Here is a 21,627-nt window from a genome sequence, read left to right as displayed (position 1 = left end):
ATTCTGAACTCCACCCCAAACATAGTGAGAATACCCTTATTCCATCCTTTAACAAAATCTTCTAACTTTTTGGGATCATTCCCATGGAGTCTCTCAAGATAGGGAGCAAGACTCCCATTAGAGATTTCATTCCAAAGGTCCATATTCTTCTTCCATTTTTCATAAGATGTGGGTTCCATTCTATTTTTTTCACCACCCATACAATCTCCATCTCTGCAATTCCAGGTATACGCAGCAAACCAGACCCACAAAATGCAAAAGAAGGCTCTAAGGAAGGGTCTAGATACTCTAATATTGGGATCCAAAAATGAATCCCACCAAAACACACCATTCAAAAGACTACCTATCATCATTAATGAGTACTGAATAGTTGATACCAGCAACGACTTTTCTCATCGGATCACACAAATGCTTTGGGAAAGTTCCCCTTTCCATCCACCACCGTACCTCCACACAATCCACACCAATATTTTTCATGTGGTCCATTGGCATATTGCCTTCCCTATATACATGTGGGAGACTTTGAAATCATCCGGTTTATCAATCATGATGTGGCACTCCTCAATTAGGTGTTTGATCATCTAGCTAGGTTCAGATTGCTTAGTAATACATTTAATGATATTCATTGAGTCACTCTCCAGCTAGACTTTCTTGAACCCTTCCCTGATTGGCATGTATAATCAGATATTGTTATTAGATATTGTAATCAAATATTGACTCACTCATTCTTATGCTATGATTAATATAAGATATTGATCTCCGATCACCAACAAATTAAATTCTTTATTAAAATTATTGTGAGTCTGGGTAAATCACTACATATTGTGAATCTGTAAGTAGGGTTATGTAGTAATATACATAGATATATTAGTTAAACACATTAATATTTAAATTCCTCTAAAATAATTAAGTAAATAAGTTCTCCAAATAAAGCACATGACAATTACAAAAAACAAATATTATATAACTATTTACTACAAATGAATAAAAAGGAACAATAGTAGTACAACCATTAATTATATTAATAATAATGAATTACAATGTTACATGGTACGTGATTCGTCCCTAAAGTTACAAATGAATTATAAATTGACATAATTGATACCAATCTTCTACAAATTGTATGGGTTAAGGGATCCATCAACATCCCCAAAATATGAGCATCATGTTGTGGTAGCCAACAAAACTTGCTCCCCTGATCTTCAAGAAAGATGAATTCATTAAAAAATAATATGATTGCAAATAAAAGTGGTTTTACTGATAGAAAATCTACTTCCAACATCTTTGTACAGGATCAAGCCATCATGATAGAAGAGGATGGAATTATAAAGGATGAAGCAGAGAAAGAAAACCTTCAAAACTACGGACCAATTCCAAAGTTCCTATTTGAGGGCCTCTCTCATGCCTTATTCTACCCATCCAAATCTTTCCAATTCCACCCATCCTTATTCTATGTGTAGTTATTCACTATTTTCCTCTGGAACTACATAACTAGAGGTAAGAGAATTTACAATACCCCCAACAATACATTTGCATCATCGTTAGTACTTGTTAACCTAAGAGAACACTTATTAGAACTGAGAAATGAGAACACTACATTCAAAACTCACAATGATCCATCGCTTATTCCTCTTTATAGAAAAATTATGTTGTTGACAAAGTACTCCATCATTAATTAAAGGTGATTATTACATATCAAAAAATATCTCGATGAATATTTTGCAAAGCCTTCAAATTGGAAATGATGACAATCACCTTGAAAAGATAAACTCAATATTAGGCATGTACAATCAACATCAAAATCATCTCGAAAAAATACAAATAACTATCAAGATCAGTTGTTTACAATGAACATCACATTAGTAATAATAGTTACCCTTACTGAGAAAACAAGAACAAAACAACTCCTTTTTCATTGTGCAAATAAATAACCCTACGAAGACCTTAGAAGATTCTCAATAGAGAGCTTCAACTTCCTATATTACATAAAAAGCCCCATAGTCCTTTCCAATATTGCATAAAAGCCCAATAGTCCTCCTCAATTAACATCTTCACCTTTAGCTCCACTTGCTTAAAACACCACGAAGGTTTAATGGTATAAGACTACAAGTGTTCACCAAGGTTGCAACTAATCTACTTCTGAATCACCACCAAAAATGATAGAATAAGGTAGTAGAGAACTTGAGTAATGGTATTAAATAGGGCTACAACATTCACATAAGACCTCAGAAGATGCTAAATACATAGCTCCAAAAGTTACACAAAAACCCTATGGTTCCTATTCCAGTAAGATTGTCTTTTATTGTGGATTTCCTTTTCAAGTGTACAAGTAGATTTAGTGATACAAAAAGTCGCACCATTAGCATCTTCTGGTACCAAGACATCTAAAGACAACAATATGGCATTAATATTCCATAGCTCTTTTTTGAGAGCCTCTCTACTACCTTATTGTACCCATCAAATTCTTTCCAATTTTTCCCATCCTAACTTTAAAAGGAATTAGTCTCTCTTTTCCTCTGACACTGCACAACTAGAGGTAGGAGAATTTACAGTACCCCCAATAATATGATGGCGTCATCTTTATTAACCTCAAAAATCTCTTATCATAACTAAAAATACTTAATAACGCATTCAAAACCATTAGTGGATTATGGGTGGCAGCAAGAAGTTGAGTCCCACTTTAAAAAGTGGAAGTATTTTTCCTATTTTTCAAATTTTCTATCGATTGCTGTCAAAATTTGAGGCACTTATAGATTGACTCTGAAAAAACTTCAGTTATAGAAAATGTAGTGCTTGGAGTCTAATTTTCAAATATGCAATTTATTTCAATACCCACATGGTATACATTGATTTTTAGTAGGCATGTTTAAAAACCACTTTTTCAAAATGCATGTTTCAAGACCATACCACACATGTGTACGACCACCATATTTTTATGTAAATAAATGAATTTTTTCAAATCCTTCTTGAAAACGATACTTAAGACACCAAATATTGATGAGAATATTTTTCCTTATTTTTTTATTACATATATTTTTATTTATTTATTTTTAATTGGCTATAAAGTACATTTTCAAAACATCTGGTGTACGACCACCATAATTTGATGAAAATTTCATATTTTAAAAGTTTCTTGTTTTAATCTTCAAAATAATTGTATGTAGATTGATGTCATATAATTAATTTTCCACAAAATCTAAAAACAAAAAAAGTTATTAAAGTTTTACTGAACCTCACTATTTTACATCTAGATACCACTTTTGATTAATAAATAATGCAAAAATAGTAAAAATAATCATATCACTATTAAATTTATATTTTTTAAATTAGGTGAGTGAGAGCTCTAATGGGTTTTCATTTCATCAAAAAATACGATCAAGATGACCTTCAAAAAATTATGGCAAGGAAAAAATCTAGTAGTCTAGTAGTGCCTTAGCCATTTTTTTGGAGGTCCACACATAAGCTTGGTCCTACCAAGCCTAACTCGAAGCCAAAACCGAGGCATAGGTGTGATTCCCACACCATCTTTTATGAAATGGGCGCCCATTATTTAAAATTAAAAAAGTAGGCACCCGTTTTGAAATTTGTAGCATTTTAAGAAACGTGTGCCCGTTTTCAAAAATGGGTAGAAACTTGTAACCATTTTTGTGCACCTGTTTCTCTACAGTGGTCCAATCCTAAATGGGCACTCATTTTTCAAAATGTGCACCTGTTTTATTTTTATGGGTCGAGGCCCTGAAGCTAAACAGGTATCCATTTCTTAAAAAATGAGCACTCATTTCTAGCGGCAAACGTTTTTGCTTGCAGACTTTCACAGAATTGGGACTCAATTTCTTGCACCCACCCTTATTTTAGTCCAACTTCATGTCCCTATTTATAGAAAGTTTCAATAGTTATTGTTAACTAAGTACTAGATCATTAAATAAAGGTGATGATTTTGTATCAAAAATATATCAGATGTGATGTCTTCAAATCCTTGAAGATATGAAATGTCAAAAGTCACACTCGAAAGTACATTGTCATGATTAGTCAACTACAATCAACATCAATATTCATGCTAGATGCATTGATATTTGAGAACATGACAATGTATTGCAAAAGGGTTGTGCACGTATTAGAAACTACTAATTCTTTATGACTTTTTTCATTTTTGTGGGCTTTTTTTTTTTAAATTTACTTTAATCGACACTTTTCGGTTGTTTAATACATGCAACTTTCTATGCTCTCTAACTCTCTATATATCTAACCTTGTCCCGTTACTCACCTCTCTCTCCCCATCTATTTATCTCACCTCTCTCTCCCCCTCTATGTCTCTCACTTCTCTTGCTCTCTCTCCCCCTTTAGATATCGAGCCTCCTCTTTCTCCATCTCTCTCTTCTTTATCTAACCTCTTTATCTCTCCCCTCTCTAGATCTCTTTTTCTCTCTCTTGCTCCCTCCCTCTCTTTATTCTTCTTTCACCGGTTCTTGGACTCCCACCCTCTCTAGGTTTGAGGGTGTAGGGTTTAATTTTGAGGGTATTGGGTTTATGACTAAGGGTATAAGGTATAGAGATTATGGTTGAGGATGCATAGCATATAAGTTTTAAGGTATAGGGTTGAGGATATAGGGTTTAGAGTTAGAGTATTGGTATACGATTAGGGTTTAAGATTGAGAGTATGGGGAATATGATTTATGGTATAGGTTGTATGCTTGGGGTTATTGGTTATAGGCTCGATGGTATTGGTATGGGATTTAGTGTATAGTGTATAGGGCATAGGGTGTAGCATTTATGGTTTAGGGTATTGGTTATAGATCAAGTTTATAGGGTTTATGTTTGAGGTTGTATGGTATAGGGCTCAAGGTTGAGGGTATAGAACATAGGGTTGAGCATATAGGGTTTACGGTATTGGTTTTATGTTGATGATATAAGGTATAGGGTTGAGGGTTTAGCATGTAGGGTTGTAGGGGCGAGGGTATTTGTATAGGGTTTAGGGTATTGGTTATAGGTTTGAGTGTATATTGTTTACTTTTGAAGGTAAATGACACATGGTTTAGGATTTAGGGTATTGGATTTATAGTTGAGGGTATAAGGTATAGGGTTTAGGATTGGGGGTATAACATATAAATTTTGTGGTATAGGATTTAAGTTATTGTCTTTGTTCTTGAGGATATAAGGTATAGGGTTGCAGATTTAGCATATAGGGTTATAGGGTCAAGGGTATCAAATAAATAGGATTGATCAAAAGGATTAAATATTATAACTATGATAAACTAGGACATTATGCTAATGGGTGCGAAAGAAAATGATAGTGTTTTGTAGCCTAGTCCAAATGTAGCCTATGATCCTAAAGTAATAATCAATAACTAAAGTAGGGAAGAAAACATTAGACAATATAATAAATAAAATATAGAAAATGGATGTAGAAAAGGAGAATCATCATTAACAAAAGATAAATTGGGAAATAATAAAAAAGAGAAAAATGAAAAAAGTTAAGAAAAAGGCCATGTAATGACCTAAGAAAAAAGATAAAAAGAACCTTAATAATTACTTGGGGTTAGATTAGTAGAAGCATATTCTAGGAGAATTTTATGAATTTAAGAAGAAGAAAACATATTTTGGTAAGGGAGAACATGATTTAGTGAGAAGAAAATCCAAAGAGATAATTAAGAAAGACACAAAGTCTATAGGATGATAGTAAGGCATCTTTTATAGTGAAATAGGTCTATAGATTAAAAGAAGTGGAAATTTTGGTATAATAAGAAGAGCTTGGAGTTGAAAAGTTGAATATGACAAAGTCGAATAAGGTTATTAGAAAGAAACACATGGAAGATGGTATAATGTCATAAATTGTTGACCTTAACAATTTCACACTAGGTTAGGAACCCATTTTAGTGGAAGTTCCTAAATTATGTGTTATTGTGCCTATTTTCAAGTTTATTACAGGAAACTTGGTTTATTCCCCCATTCTTGACCTTTTCTATGGTTCATTTTTCTAGGGTGCCAAGCATTATTGTCTTTTATAGTCCATTTTTATTAATTTAAGCATTGTGTGCCTTATGTTCTCTTCATGTGTGTATCTTAATATAAGTGTTTTGGTGTGGGTCAATAGGATCCTAAGCTTGGAGGCTTGCACATCCCTCAAATAGTCTCATCATGTCCCTAAAGTTCCTTTCTCTCAATTGCTCTATTCCTTTATTGTAGGTATCAGTGCAAGTTCATACCATTGCTAAAGTGGGAGATAAATGTAACATCATAAATTATTTATCCTAATAATTTTATGTCCTATTTGGAACCTACTTTAGTGTGGTTTTTCCTTATTCTTTTTGACCATTTGTGCTCTATGATATCCTAAACTTTACCAATGTGTCTACAACTTAATCATCATAAAATACAAAATCCAAGACTAGGTCTTAAGTTAAGGGCCTTGATACTTTTCTCTCCCTTTGGGAGGCCTCTTTTTCGATGGACCCAAGCACCTAACATCCTAGTCTTGTCAAAAGGGGTTCAAATTTGGGGTATTGTGAGTGGTGATCTTTACCTTTTGTGAGCTAGTCCAGATATTTGCATTTGATAATTATTTGTCATCCTGTACTTAAAATAGTCTTATGATTATGATATAAATACCATCTTCTATTTCTCATAAGGTCTAGCAAGTAAGCATTACAATCTAATCCAATCTATGTCAGTCATATAGGGAATGAACTATCAAGCAATAGAGATCAACAGACAACAAATAATCTATAGTCAATTATAGATTCATGTTTCTCATTTATGGTTATCGTGTTATCATACTACCACTTGTAGGCTTTCCAAAAGAGAATTGCATCACCACCTTTATGTGGAGCTCCTCAAGAGGGTTTCACAACTAAGGAAACTTTATCATTTCAACATTTATGATTTACTTAGCCTCTATCTTTATGGAGATAAGACCTCTTTTCATCATCATCACTATTATCGAGGTGAGAAAACTAGCATGAGGCTTGACTTAGGCAAGCCCCTATACAACACAACTACCTTTTCTCATTTTATATGTGTTCAGGTCTAAATCCAACAACAAGAAAGTTTAGACAAGTAGAAAAAATAATGATAGATATTGTCAAACTTTGAATGGACTAAAACTCTTAGATTAGGGTGTTCAAGGCCTTTGTCCCAAATTTTTTGGAGACATGTGTACAAAGCCTCCTAATTGCATTTTTGGTTCCTTATTGAAACCTCTATCAACTCCAGACTAGGGCACTCAATGATTTTGTCTATAATAGTTAGCTCCAAATCGTAGTGCTAGGTTCCTCTCTATTTTTCCATCTCAAATCTACCTTACTATTTTTTTCTTTCTTTATTTATCTATTGTAGTCTATCAAATTTAGTCATTATGGTATTACTAGCCTAGTTCACCCACACACACTTCATTATCTCTATCTTTCACAACAAAGAAATAGAATCTCAACACCTCTAAGCTCTCCTTTAAGGATAGTAGTTAGGCCTATTTGTGTTCCAATATTATGAAGGGATTAAATATATTTAGATTGCATTGATTGGTCTTAGAGGTTCCTTTTCCCATCATTTCATTAGGTTCAGCAGGAGCCTCATGAGTTGCATTGGAAAGCAACTCAAGGATTCTTCATTCTCTTTAGAGAACTATCACATTTGTGATTCACTACAACATTGGCAAAGAGGTTGATTCAGTTGGCCCATATAGGTTTAGATTGGGTTAATGATCTATAGAGTCATAAGTCCACTCCAGGTTAATAGTTTTTCCCTTGGTTTTATTCCTATCAGTTGATCTACCAGAAACATGCTATTGCTTTGTCTTCTATAGTGGACAAGTATTAAGGAGTTTTCAATGTAACTATAAGACTATTTAGCTTCGGGGTATTCTCATTAAACAACCTACAATCAACCATTGTTACAATCAAAGTACTATTCAAATATGTGAGAATTCAACTCAACATTAGTAGAACAAGCACATTGAGATTTACTTGCATTTTCATCAAGGAGTTCATTCATGGGCATATCATTGACCTTTTCTTTTGTCAATATTTAGATTAGGTTGTTGATATCTTCACCAAAACCTTCACTGAGATCAAGTCCATCCATTTAATTTATATTCATTTAATTTTTCCTCCAAAGATATGAAATTTGAATTCACCCATTTCTTATATATTCATGTACTTTGATCAATCTATTCATTCATTATTTCGCCTACTATTTTGATTGTTGTCTCATTCTCACTTTTATTTTCCAAGCTCATTTCACAATGACAAGCATGAAACTTAGGTAGGATTGTGTTGAACCTACATAAGCTTGGCACGTGACCATTCTTTTCTTTGTTAACACTATTAGGGTTGAGATTAAATAGGTGCAAATGTGACTGTCAAACTTTTACATATTATAAGATTACATGATATAGACAAAAGATAGATTGTCAATCCTAAGAAGACCATCATAGTGAATGGTATATCTTCTAATTGACTAAAACAAAGTATCTCTAAAATAATAACATCATATATAAACACTTTCTTTGTCTTGTGTACATAATTCTTATCCTATCTCATTTATTAAATATATATTTTCACTTAATATTGAAGTAGTAATTAAAACTATATTTTAATTATTTTAAAACCCCCACATATTATATATACTTTTTATATTTTAAAAGTGAATCCCTTTTAACCTAAAGCAATTCAATTATTCTCATCACAATATTGCTCGCAATAATTGACCAGTAAAATATCATTACTGATAATACTTCTTGAGTAAGGCCTGGGCGCCTTGTTTATACCATGTGCATGTTTGCTAAAATTACAGTGCACTTATTTCTTAATAATTATTTTTAACATACATTTCTCCATACATTAACAAATTATGTTTTACCCTTGTTAAGGTTTTCGCCATCGGCACTAAGTTTGATGTACGAGGAATTCGTAGAGATGATGCAGTAAGGGAACCAGTGCTGGAGAACCCATTGTGTGGTAAATGTCGAGATAATGAAGATCAGTTACTATTATTTTTGCGCAGTCAATGGATATGGGGATTAAGACTTCTGGCGCTTCAAAATGCCATCTTTCCTCGACCATTTAGAAGTGTGTCCGGAGATTTGATATGGTTTCGCTTTCGTCAATCAAAGGAAACTTCAATTTCTTCAATTCCTTCAATTCCTTCTACTCTCTTACTCAAAAATTTATGAGTGTTGGAAGTCCATTCTGTCAACAACCCTCAAGAACTCTACAACTTGTTTCATGATCGTGAGGTATGTACATCAATTGCAATTGTAAATATGTAGCAATTAAAACCAGAGATTTTTCCTTTTCGTAATTGTTGTTAATATTGAAGGAATATACAAAACCATAGTATACACATTATATGATAGAGAATATATCAAACATAAAATTAATCCATTCCATTCATTTTCTATATCATTGCCATGGTACATTGTCATAATTTTGAAATTTAAATAACTATCTATTAACAAATAACTATCTATATTAATTAATGTTTATTATCTTTCATTCTCTCTCGTAATAAATATTAATTAAAAATCGTCATTCTCCAAAAAATGTGCTGCAGCATTATCACCATTCTTCAATCATTAATGAATTCAAATAGGAGTCATTTCAATTAGGACCATACGTGACCATCTATCTGCAATTCTCTCAATCTCAAAATCTTCATCAAACTAAATATCAATAACCATAGGACCCATCTTATAGTCCAACCACAAATCTGTAAGTTTTAGGACCAAACAATACCCAAAATTGTCACCAACAATGCCACAAAATTAACAAATCTATAAAACATCTGAAGCATACATCATTCATCTCGTGAAATTTCTATTTGAATCATGTATACACACATCAATAAACAACACCTTTGCAAATGACAACCGCACCAACATCATCAAAACAAATCATAAAATTTTCTTCCTCCAACTTCACGTTTTGTAGACATTTGACAAACCAATGATTTTGTTTTTATATAAGATCAAGTATGCTTGAATCATTTTTTGAGCATACTTGATATCATGTGTCAACCTGATGTATAAGTCCATCCACAATTCATTTTCATGTATCTTAACAAAGATTTATTCTTCAAATTCTCGTCTACAACTCTTGGAGACCTTTCCAACAAGATCGACGGCTCGTAATTTCGAGTCCCGAGCAGAAAGTTATGCCTAGTTGAAGTTAGGATATAATTTCATATAGTTTTTTTGAAAATTTCGTAGTTTTTTAGATTTTATTATGTAATGAACAAATGTGACAGTTGGACTTCGATTCTCAAGAGGTTTTTGTGACCCTTGGAATTTCATGAACTTCTATATGTTGGGTTTTCGAATGAAATAGATTACTTTTTGGCTTGCTTCAATTCTATGATTTCTAGTTCTTGTAAACAAAATTTACAATACCGCAGGTTCTCACTCAGGTGTTGTCATCCGAATCCATAATTTGGATCAGTGGTATCAAAGCAAGTTCGCTCATGTATGTCATATCACACGCAATTAACATATCAGAGATTGGGCTTGGAAACAAGGAATCCTTCATACTACCTTCCTTTGAGACACACACGATCGCAGATGGCTAAGTTGCAGATAGACAATGACATTAAAACATTAGTTGAAGATACACTAGCAAAACAACGTGAAGAAATGATGGAGCAGTTCAAGCAAATGCTGGAAAGTCATGGGTCACAAGCAAACCCACCATTCACAGGGCATATGCCATTCAAGGTGCAAGTGAATTTCGATATACCCACATTCCAAGGAAAGATCGATGCAGATGTTGTTGATGATTAGGTTTTAAAACTGGAAAGATATTTCTTTGTCAATTAGTTTTCAAATGAAGAGAAGATAACTTTTCCTCTCCTCAAAGCTAAACCATGTGAAAGATTCGTGGGAAGCAAAGTTAGCATCCAAGGCAGCAGAAAACGGTAGCACTTTTATTTTTGATCAAAAACCCACATGGGGAGAATTCATGGAGCACATAAAGGAAGAATATTTTCCTATTGATACATATGAATAGAAATATATGCAGTGGCAATTGCTTCGATAGAAGAAGGACCAAACTGTTCAGGAATATACTTTTATGTTTCATGCCTTAACAACAAAGCTTGCCATCAAAGATTTTGAAAAGCACCGAGTTTTGAAATATCAGAGTAGACTCCACAGGTATATCCAAACCGAAATGGAATTCCTGAAGATAGAGAGTTTACCTAGTGCCTATAAATTTTCTACCAAAATTGAGGAGAAATTCAAATAGAAAGGAAGGAGAGATAATTTCACAAACAACAGATGGAAGAGTCAAGGTGGTAAAACTACATGGAAACAAACCTCTAAGGAACCCTCTCCCAATTCACCCAAAAAAAAGACATGGAGTATGAAGAAGACACAAGAAAATGGTATGTGGTGTGAATTTCATAAGAGTCCCTCGCATAATACAATAGATTGCAGAACCATCAAAAGCTTAATGATGGAGACGCATGAAGACAAGGCAGAATCTAAGGTGGCAGAAACATGCACAAAAGGAAATCATGAACAAGTCATTGAGGTTGATCCATATGCCACGGTAGCTACTACAAGGATATTGCCTCGGGAGGATGAGGAGAGATTGTTCCATTCACAAATGTGGGTTGGAAGAAAAGCCCTGCACTTTATTGTTGATAGCGGAAGTCAAAAGAACCTAATATCAGTAGAGACTGTGAAGAGACTGAATCTGAAAACAATAACCCACCTGCAACCCTATTCAAAGGGATGGGTTAGTCAAGGAAGAGATATCGAGGTGCACCAGTAGTGTCGCCTTTCATACTCCATAAAGCCTTTCAAAGATGAGATAATTTGTGGTGTGGCTCCCTTAGTGTGATGTTCTATTGGGACAACCATATATGTACCAGTGACATGGTGTTTATGAGTCCAGGCCTCGTAACGTGACCATCATATTACATGAGCAAAAATACCGAATACTAGAGGTAAGCCCTGCATAGACTACCTTTTTGATTAGTGCCCAGCAATGTAAGAGGTTAGTTGCCGAAATGGGAACATTCATTTTATTGATGATTCATTTTGAAGAAGAAAGGAAATTTGTTTATAATTTCCACACCATCACAAACACCACAACACTGCAGATAAAATCAATGGATCAAATTTTGATGAAATATGACAATCTGTTTAAGTTACCAACTAGGGTACCTACACATTGCCAAGTGTGACATACTATTGATTTGATACCAAGAACTCCATTACCTAATGAACCAATCTACCATAGGTCAGTATTAGAGAATAATGAGATTAAGAGGCAAATACAAGAATTGATTGAGAAGGGACATATTCATCCAAGTGAATCACCCCGTGGCAGCCCCATTGTTCTAACAAAGAAAATGATGGAACTTGGAGACTTTGTATTGACTAGAGGGCCTTGAATAAAATTTCAGTAAAAAATAGGTATCCACTTCCCCAGATAGATGACCTCTTGGACTAGCTTAGAGGGGTCTGATTCTTTACCAAAATTGATTTGAAATCAAGGTACCATCAAGTACCAATTGAATCAGCAGATGTGTGGAAGACAACATTCAAATCTAAAGAGGGATTGTTTGAATGGCTAGTGATGCCTTTCGGTCTAACAAATGCTCCAGTGACATTCATGAGAATGTTGAATGACATACTTAGACCATTCACTGATTCCTTCGTGGTGGTATATCTAGATGACATACTCATCTTCAGCAAAACTTGGGAGGAACATTTGCAACATGTGGAAAAAATTCTCTCAACCTTACAAGAACATGGGCTTTATGTAAACAAAGAAAGGTGTTCCTTTGGTATGCAGAGTATCATATACTTAGGATATGTTATTGATAGTGAGGGTGTCCATGTTGATCCAGAGAAGATACAGGTGATTAAGGACTGGCCGTCTCCTAGAAATCTCACAGAGTTACGAAGTTTCCTCGGGTTGACAAACTTTTATCGTAGATTTGTGTTGGGATTTTCCCATTTGTCTTGGCCTCTAAATCAGTCATTGGGGGGGGGGGGGACACAAGCAAAGTTTAAATGGACAAGTGATCAACAAGAAGCATTCGAGGGGCTAAAACAAAGGTTATGTTTTGCACTAGTTTTATCTCTTCTTGACCTACAATAGTCATTTGAAATACAAACAAATGCATCAGAATATGCTCTAGGGGCAGTCCTCATGCAGCATGGTCATCCAGTTGGATATCACAGTTAGACCTTTTTTGATACAGTGTGTCGATATGCTACTTACAACAAGGAACTGTATGCTATTGTTCAAGCCTGTAAGCAGTGGAAACATTACATTCTGGGTAAGGAGACTGTCATCCACACAGATCACAAACCCCTTCAATTTTTGCAAACACAAGGGAAGTTGCAGAATGATCGACATCAACGATGGTCAACATATCTTCAACAATTTCACCTCAATATTCGCCACAAGAAGGGAAGTACTAACAAAGTAGAAGACTATTTGAGCAGGCCTCCAATTGCAGCCATAAGTAAGGTTTTGAACTCATGTGGTCATCAAACTGAAGCCTAGGCTTACTTGTATGAGAATGATGTTGAATTTACAGATGTTTATAACCAATTAGTGAAGGGACAACAAGTGAATGATTTCTATTTGCAAGATGGAATGCTTTGTCACCTTGGCCAAATCTATGTGCCCAATGCAAAATGCAAAAAGTTGATATGGGAAGCTCACTATAGTAAGGTTGCTGGTCACTTTGGTATAGGTAAGACTACTGCTATACTTCAGAAGTATTTCTATTGGCCAAAATTACAGAATGATGTTATTTCATATATTCAAGCCTGTACCACATGTGCTATTGCTAAGCCTGCCAATCGTAAACTTGAGCTATACTCACCACTTCCTGTTCCTGAAAAACCTTGGCACTCAGTTTCTATGGACTTTATGTCTAGTCTTCCTACCACCAAAAGAGGCCATGATTGTGTGTATTTTTTGGTAGATAGGTTCTCGAAAATGGCAGTAATAGTGGCATGTAAAAAAACCATTTCTGCAGAGGACACTACAAAACTATTCTTTGAATACATTTGGGTTCATTTTGGTCTGCTGAATACCATTATCTTGGATAGAGACAACAAGTTTCTTAGTAAGTTCTGGTCTACACTATGGGAAAAGATGGACACAAAATTGACAAAGTCTACTGCTTTCACCCTCAAAGAGATGGCCAAATGGCCAAACAGAGGTAGTGAATCGGATGATCATACACATCCTATGAATGCACCACTCAAAACATCCCCGCACATTGGATGGAAGTCTTCCATATGTTCAACATAGCTACAACAGGGCAATTCATAGTTCAACTGGCCACAACCCATTTGAGGTTTGCCTTGGTTATTAGCCACTTGCACCCATGGACTTTGCCATACCACTTATTCAACCTCATCTAGTTCCACATGTTGGTAAGGAGGAAGATAAGGCAGCCTAGTTCATCGATAGAATTCATCATCTACAACAAGTTCATGAAATTTTGGAACACACCAATAAGAAGTATAAGGAGAGACATGATGAGCATCATACTCCTCATAATTTTCAAGTCCGGGACAAGGTGTGGTTGCATTTCTAGAAGGAACAATTGCAGGGTGCCAATAGGAAGCTTCATCCTTTGCGTTATGGGCCATACACCATCATCAAGCAAGTTAGTGATAATGCTTTTGAGCTTAATTTACCTCCATTTCATTGTCTTCATCCAGTCTTCAATGTGGAACTCTTGAAGCCATATTTTCCTCCACTATTAGATGTTGCAAATGTGGCAGAAACAATCTCCACTATAGAATTGAATCCAAATGCAGCTACCCCATTCCAATGCGATTAGATTGTGGACACCATGGTGAAAACACTCAAACAACAACAGATTTACTTGTACAAAGTGGTTCGAGCAGGGCAGATTGCTCAATAAGAAAAGTGGTTTACCAGAAAGCAACTTCAAGAATGTTTTCCTCATCTCATTCAAAGTGTTGATGCAATGGGGCCCATTGCTTTCCAAGGGGGAAGTAATGATCAGAAGAAAATTTGAATTATATATATTTTTTAGTTTATTTTGTCTATATGTTAGTAATTTGCATTTTTGAAGGTCTTAAGGGCATTTTTAGCCCTTGAAAGTGCTAGAACAACTTCTTTCAAATTCTTGTCTACAACTCTTGGAGACCTTTCCAACGAGATCAACGGCTCGTAATTTCGAGTCCCAAGCAGAAAGTTATGTCTAGTTGAAGTTAGGATAAAATTTCATATAGTTTTTTGAAAATTTCGTAGTTTTTAGATTTTATTATGTAATGAACAAATGTGACTGTTGGACTTAGATTCTCAAGAGGATTTTGTGACCCTTGGAATCTCATGAACTTCTATATGTTGGGTTTTCGAATGAAATAGATTACTTTTTGGCTTGCTTCAATTCAATGATTTCTAGTTCTTGTAAACAGAGTTTACAATACGACAGGTTCTCACTGAGGTGTTGTCATCCGAATCCATAATTCGAATCAGTTCGCTTCTAAATAAAACTAGCGCAGCAATATTTACTTTGGATGCTTCTCTTCTCCTAGCCGTTAGCTCTTGTCTGTAATTTGCTATGCCCTGCTTTACGGCTTGTTGAACTTTTGACCCTTCCTTCAAAAGCTGCAGAGTTTCCTTTCGATTTCCCGTTCAAGGATTTGCAACAGTTGCGATCTGCATTTGCCTTATTTTCACAGCAGTGACTGCTTGTGGCTGGACAGACTTTCAAAACATTATTTTTACTGCGTACCTCCTCCTATCTTCGCTGAGGTTCAGATTTCTGCAACTACTACAAATATCTCCTTTGTGCCTTTCAAAACTGCTCTCGGAGAATATGATGTCATCTTCAAACACAATGATTTACCCATGCAACATCAAACCCTTCCTTTTTGTTAGCAGCAGTGATCTTCTATTCTCTCTAAGTGCAGAGGCGTCGTCCTTTCAACGGCTGGTGTCTTTGGGCTTCTACTTTCTGTTTCCTCTGATCTGTTCTTCCAACAAATTCTCCAAACAATTTCTCATGCTGCTCTGGATCTTCTATAAACTCATATCACCTAGAATATTTCCGCTCTAATACCAATTGAAGGAACATACAAAACCATAATAAAACTGAAAAATTCACCAGAATTCACATTATAAAATAGAAAATACACCAAAAATAAAATTAACCCATTGCATTCATTCTCTATAGCATTCGCATAGTACATTGTCATATATAGAATCAGTAATATAACTGAAACCTAAACAACTACATTAATCAATGTCTATTATCCTTCAAATATTCATAGCAATTAATCCACAATTGGTAAATATTCGCAGCCTCCTTCGCAGCTGCGTGAGTTGACAGTCGCCTGCGCAGGAGACTATCAAATGTACAGTCCATGGACAGCTGGTCCTTCAACACCTGGTTTCAAGAGACTCTCAAAGGCTTCGGATTCATTGGTATCTCCAATTCCTTCAAAGGCTTCGGATTCATTGAAACCTCTAACTCCTTCAGATACTTCTGAGTCATTTCAGCTTCAATTAATTTTTGGACATTGGTTTGAGGGGTGGTTAGGAAAGCTGAAAGTTTTGAATTTGGGCAAAATAGTTTTACAAAATGTTCAAGGCCTCCAAACACTTCCAATTAAGTTTGAGGAAGTAAGAAACCTCAGACATTTAGATCTTTCTGGCTGCAGCGATTTGGAGGTTTTGCCAGATTCTTTTGCTGAAGAATTATTGCAACTTCAATATTTAGCATTGACAGATTGCAGGAAGCTCACTCTCCAAAGTTTGGGAAAAATCTCCACGCTTGAGTACCTCGACTATGAGGGTTGCTCTATGCTGGATGAATTGCCTAGGGGAACGGAGGTTCAAAAGTCCTTAAAGTATTTAAATGTGCTCCGTACTAAGCTGACGAAATTGCCTCAGGATCTACAACAGCTGGGAAATCTGGAAGAACTACATATAGGGAGCTCAAATTTGACCGAGTTACCATCTTCTCTATATACTTTGAACAGTTTAACAGACTTGACCCTGTTAGGATGCACAAATCTACTTTTCATTGACAACTCTATTGTAACGTTGTTGCATTTGGAAAGGTTTACAATACATAATTGCGGAGTGAAAGCATTACCAGAAAGAATTGCATGGATGGATATGAAAATTTTGGATGTTCAAGATTGTCCACTTAGTTCCAATCACTTAACGATAGGAGGGGATTCAGGAAATATGCGGCCAGGTAGTTCTCAGGCGCAGGGAAGCATCGATCACAATCGCTCAAGTTGTTTGACAAATCTGATTATAAGAAACAGCCACATTTTAGGGATAGATATTCCTGGGGCCAAAAGTCTTTTTCCCAAGCTTGAAATTGTTGATCTGTCCAGAAATGACTATTTGAGAGAGATAGGTAGGTTACCAGACAGTTTGATAAACCTGAACCTGATAAACTGTTTTTCTTTGAGAACGCTGGCATGCTTCTCTAATTTGGCAGGACTTAAAGTTCTTGATATAAGTGGATGTGTTGAACTAGAAACACTTGATGTGGAAGGTCTCAGCTCAATAGAAGTAATTATAGGCGACAGGTGTTGGAAAATACAGAGCATTGAGAGCCTGGAGCAGTTGCAAAAGTTGTCTTATTTTCAGATATCAGTCCATAGTTTGCCCAGACCCAGTTGCACTGACATCATGGTGAGCCACCAAAACTATTCATAATCTTAGCCAGGAAAATATCTCGAAAAGTTTTATTTGCCATAAATGACTAAATCAAATTATGTTGTGTGGCAATTAACTGATTGTGCAGACTTGTGCTCGCAATATATCAACAGCTATCCTTTCCGGAACAACCTCGAAAATGGAGGACGTTGATGAAATGGTAGGATCATGCTTTTACTCCTGCATTTGCATCTTTGTTAAATGACACTGAATGCTGAGACTTGACCGACGCGTTTCTTTTAAATTTACGCAGGACAGAGTTGCAAGCAGATTTAAAGGTGTTGAAGTGTGGAGGCTTTTAGAGAGGGATCAGTTGGAGCTTAAGGAGAAGCCGAAAGGTGCCGTTTTTCTATACCTTATAACGGATCCGTTAACCAAAATTGAAGTGACATTCTTTGGCCATGTTTACACCGCCCAATCTTCTGGCTCTAATTATCCAGTACATATACTGATGTGGACAGAAGATTCCGAGGCGTATAAAGATTTTAAATCCTCTAGTGATAAGGCACAAGATTTTAGTTTGTTGAAGGCACAAATGAAAAAAGGATGGATGGTGCAAGCCGAAAATTCAGAGGTTTGTAAGCAGTTCATAGGACATCTCTTCTTTGAGGGTTACATATGAGTTAGTCCGTTGCATGAAAGATGAGGCAGAGACAGCATTGCAAGAGATACAAACGTTAAAATATTTGGAGCTTTGTATTAAAAATTCAAATAAAAACTTTTGCCATATAAAAAAAATCACAGCATTGCAAGAGATGCAAACGTTAAAATATTTGGAGCTTTGTATTAAAAATTCAAATAAAAACTTTTGTCATATTAAAAAAATCATTTCCCCTATGAATTAGTGATGCCCTTTGTTGCTCAATGGATTAATGGTCGATAAGGTTGTGCAAAAGAAAAACTTAAAAGGATAGAAATCTATATTTCTTTTCATATTTTAATATGCAAGATTTTATATTATGCAAAATTCTTTATTTTTATTGATTTCATATATAATTTTAAAACTTTCACGGTGACCATCAATTAATATCATTAAATTTTCATATGACAAGGGTGACCCTCAAATTTCAAGTATATGTTCAATTTTTTAAACTTTTTTTCGAGATGCTTTCATAATAGAGCATTTTAGAATACAAAGTAGGTGGTTTGAAGAGTATTTTAAAAAGAGTGGTTTGAAAATACAATGAAGGACAAATAGTTTGAAAAAAATAAAATTCTTATATAAAATTTTGATGAAGCTTTCAGCCATCACTTGTTCCCATTTGAATAGTTTTTTATGTTTGTTCTTTCAATCATTCTTATGTTTTATTGTATTGTAGCACCATTTAGGTGCCTACAACATGTACTTTGCCATTAAATCATTCTATGCCTATCTTTATATAGATAATAGAATAGTATTGTTGATTAGTACTGTTAAGGTGACTGTCAATCTAGCATTCAAGATATATATTTGTTTTTTATTAATTAATTATAATTTAAAATCATAACTATTACTAATTGTCATTGTAGTTGTTAATAAATTTAAGTGAAATAATAGACAAATAAAATAGCCGTCTCCATAATGACATATATGAACATCTTTTACCTAATTTCTTTAAAATATAGATATGTTAAATAATTAATTGAAATTAAGTCATATTATATTCTTACTTTCAATTAATTAATTAAATATCTATATTTTAAATTTTTTATATAAAAGATGTTGAGAGATGTCATTATCAAGATGGCTATTTTATTTGTCTATTATTCCACTTAAATTTATTAACAAATAAAATGACAATTAGTACAATAGTTATAATTATAAATATAATTTGTAAACAAATACCTTGGGATCCAACAAGTTGTAGATAAATGACTAAGGATTCAAAAGTAATATTCCAATAAAAGAGTTATCTTAAAAAAAAATCATGTTTCCTCCCCCACTTTCTTCAAATATTAGAGGTTACTTTAGCTTCGTAAATTATTGATATTTTTAATTCTATTAGACTGTTATTTTATCCATTTTTTAGATTACCCTTAAATACCATACCCTTAAATACCATATGGGGGCATGGGATTCAAACCTTATAATAGGACTATTGTAACATTTAGGAAAGTCCATAAATAAAAAAATGTTCCTCCTAAATATCATATGGGGGCATGAGATTCAACCCTTATAGGTAAAAGCTCCCTATTTCAACAACTATTCTAACATTTAGGAAAGTCCATAAATAGAAAAGGGTTCATCCTTGCTTCTTTTGTTGTGGGCATAGTTTCATGCCATAAATTATAAGTTCTTAAATAACTATTTTGTGTGTGCTCACTCCCCCATGCTTGGACATGTACTCTTTATACCTAATATCCAAGTGTCACAAACAACCACCTAACCCTTAGGATTTAGATTAGTCAAATTGTTAGCTTCTTACAGATTCCTACTACACAAGAAATTCAACACTTTTATTATCTATTTTAATGTATAATCAAACTATTTGTGCATGTGAAGATTGTTATTTTTGGTTTGGAGTGAAGATAACAAATATTCAAAAGTTGTGATGATTATTTATTCGACATATGAAGCTTTTGTTTGCATGTTATTATTCATGGAAAGCAAAATTCTTGAAACATTGTTTGGTATTCCCAAAAATCCCATCAAAGGCTCACTAGAACATCTAGTTGTAGCTAAAAACAACACAACCATGCATGTTAAAGTAATCTAAAGATCATATTCATGTAGTTGGCTATATGGGATGGACTTGCATGTCATATTAAGAATAAGGACACGATCCTAATGGATTGGAAAACTGCACTATATCTTAAGCAATTTCGTTCAACTTACAATTTTTAATTATTAAATAATATTTAATAATAACATTTTTTAAAAATTATATTGGTTGATTAGTTATATTTTGTTGATAAATTATAGGTTTTGGGATCTTATAGCATTAAAATACAATATTCTAAGGATGCTATTTTTTAGGGAGTTTAAAATATTTATAGATGTTGAATAACCTCATGAAAATATTGACAAAATAGTGCTTTGTGAAATTAATAATGATTGACATAATCCTAATGAATTCAAAAACTGCACTATATCTTAAGCAATTTCATTCAACTTACAATTTTTAATTATTAAATAATATTTTATAATAATATTTTTTTTAAATTATATTGGTTGATTAGTTATATTTTATTGATAAATTATAGGTTTTGGGATCTTATAGCATTAGAATACCATATTCTAAGGATGCTATTTTTTAGGGAATTTAAAATATATATAGATGTTGAATAACCTCATGAAAATAATGACAAAATAGTGCTTTATGAAATTAATAATGATCTGTAGGAAGATGCATATACAAAATAGCAATAGGATGGATATGATAAGGAAGGATGGGGTTTATATTATAGTTCTAATGATGAACAATATTATCCTCTTGTTACACTATGCATGGTCTACTCAATAATGTAATCTAGTCAAAAGGTACAAGTCTTCTAATTACAACCGTGTCTAGGTTAAGGGAGTGCATTTTGGTGACATCTTTTAATCTATGGCTAAACTAACATGATAAGGTTCTTTTTATCTATCACTATTGAATTTAATTTATAGGTAGAGAAAATTGATCTAAATATAATATTTATACATGTAGATATTAATGAGGAAATGTGTATGAAATTGCCTTATTTTTTGTGGTGAAGGGGTAGGAGCACTTGGTTTAGAGCTATAGTGATATATGTGTGGTTTTACATAGCAAAAAATTAATATGGTATCATGAATTTGAATCTTTCATATTGGGTCATGACTTTATTATAAGTGAAGCTAATCAATTATGTTTATTTTAAATTAATTGATGATTTATTGCTAATCATTGTCCTATATATTGATGATACATTATTTATTGGTAATGATAAGGGAATTATTAAGGAAATTATTGACATCAATATATTTAACCATAATTTGTGTTGACATTAATTT

At 34.0% G+C, this 21,627-nt stretch overlaps 1 protein-coding gene across 1 annotated transcript in view; it reads left to right on the top strand.

Annotated features, from left to right (window-relative positions):
* LOC131875763 (disease resistance protein RPV1-like) overlaps positions 1 to 18,297 on the top strand; it is a 31,100-nt gene extending 12,803 nt beyond the window's left edge. Inside the window, exons 5-7 of the mRNA XM_059220426.1 lie at positions 16,302 to 17,651; positions 17,764 to 17,835; positions 17,929 to 18,297. Coding sequence (XP_059076409.1) covers positions 16,302 to 17,651; positions 17,764 to 17,835; positions 17,929 to 18,297 — 1,791 coding nt within the window. The remainder of the gene's footprint in view (positions 1 to 16,301; positions 17,652 to 17,763; positions 17,836 to 17,928) is intronic.
* Positions 18,298 to 21,627: the final 3,330 nt, after the last annotated feature.

Source organism: Cryptomeria japonica, chromosome 5 (assembly GCF_030272615.1).
Source record: "Cryptomeria japonica chromosome 5, Sugi_1.0, whole genome shotgun sequence".
NCBI classification, from domain to species: domain Eukaryota; kingdom Viridiplantae; phylum Streptophyta; class Pinopsida; order Cupressales; family Cupressaceae; genus Cryptomeria; species Cryptomeria japonica.
This window is presented reverse-complemented; position numbering and strand designations above follow the sequence as displayed.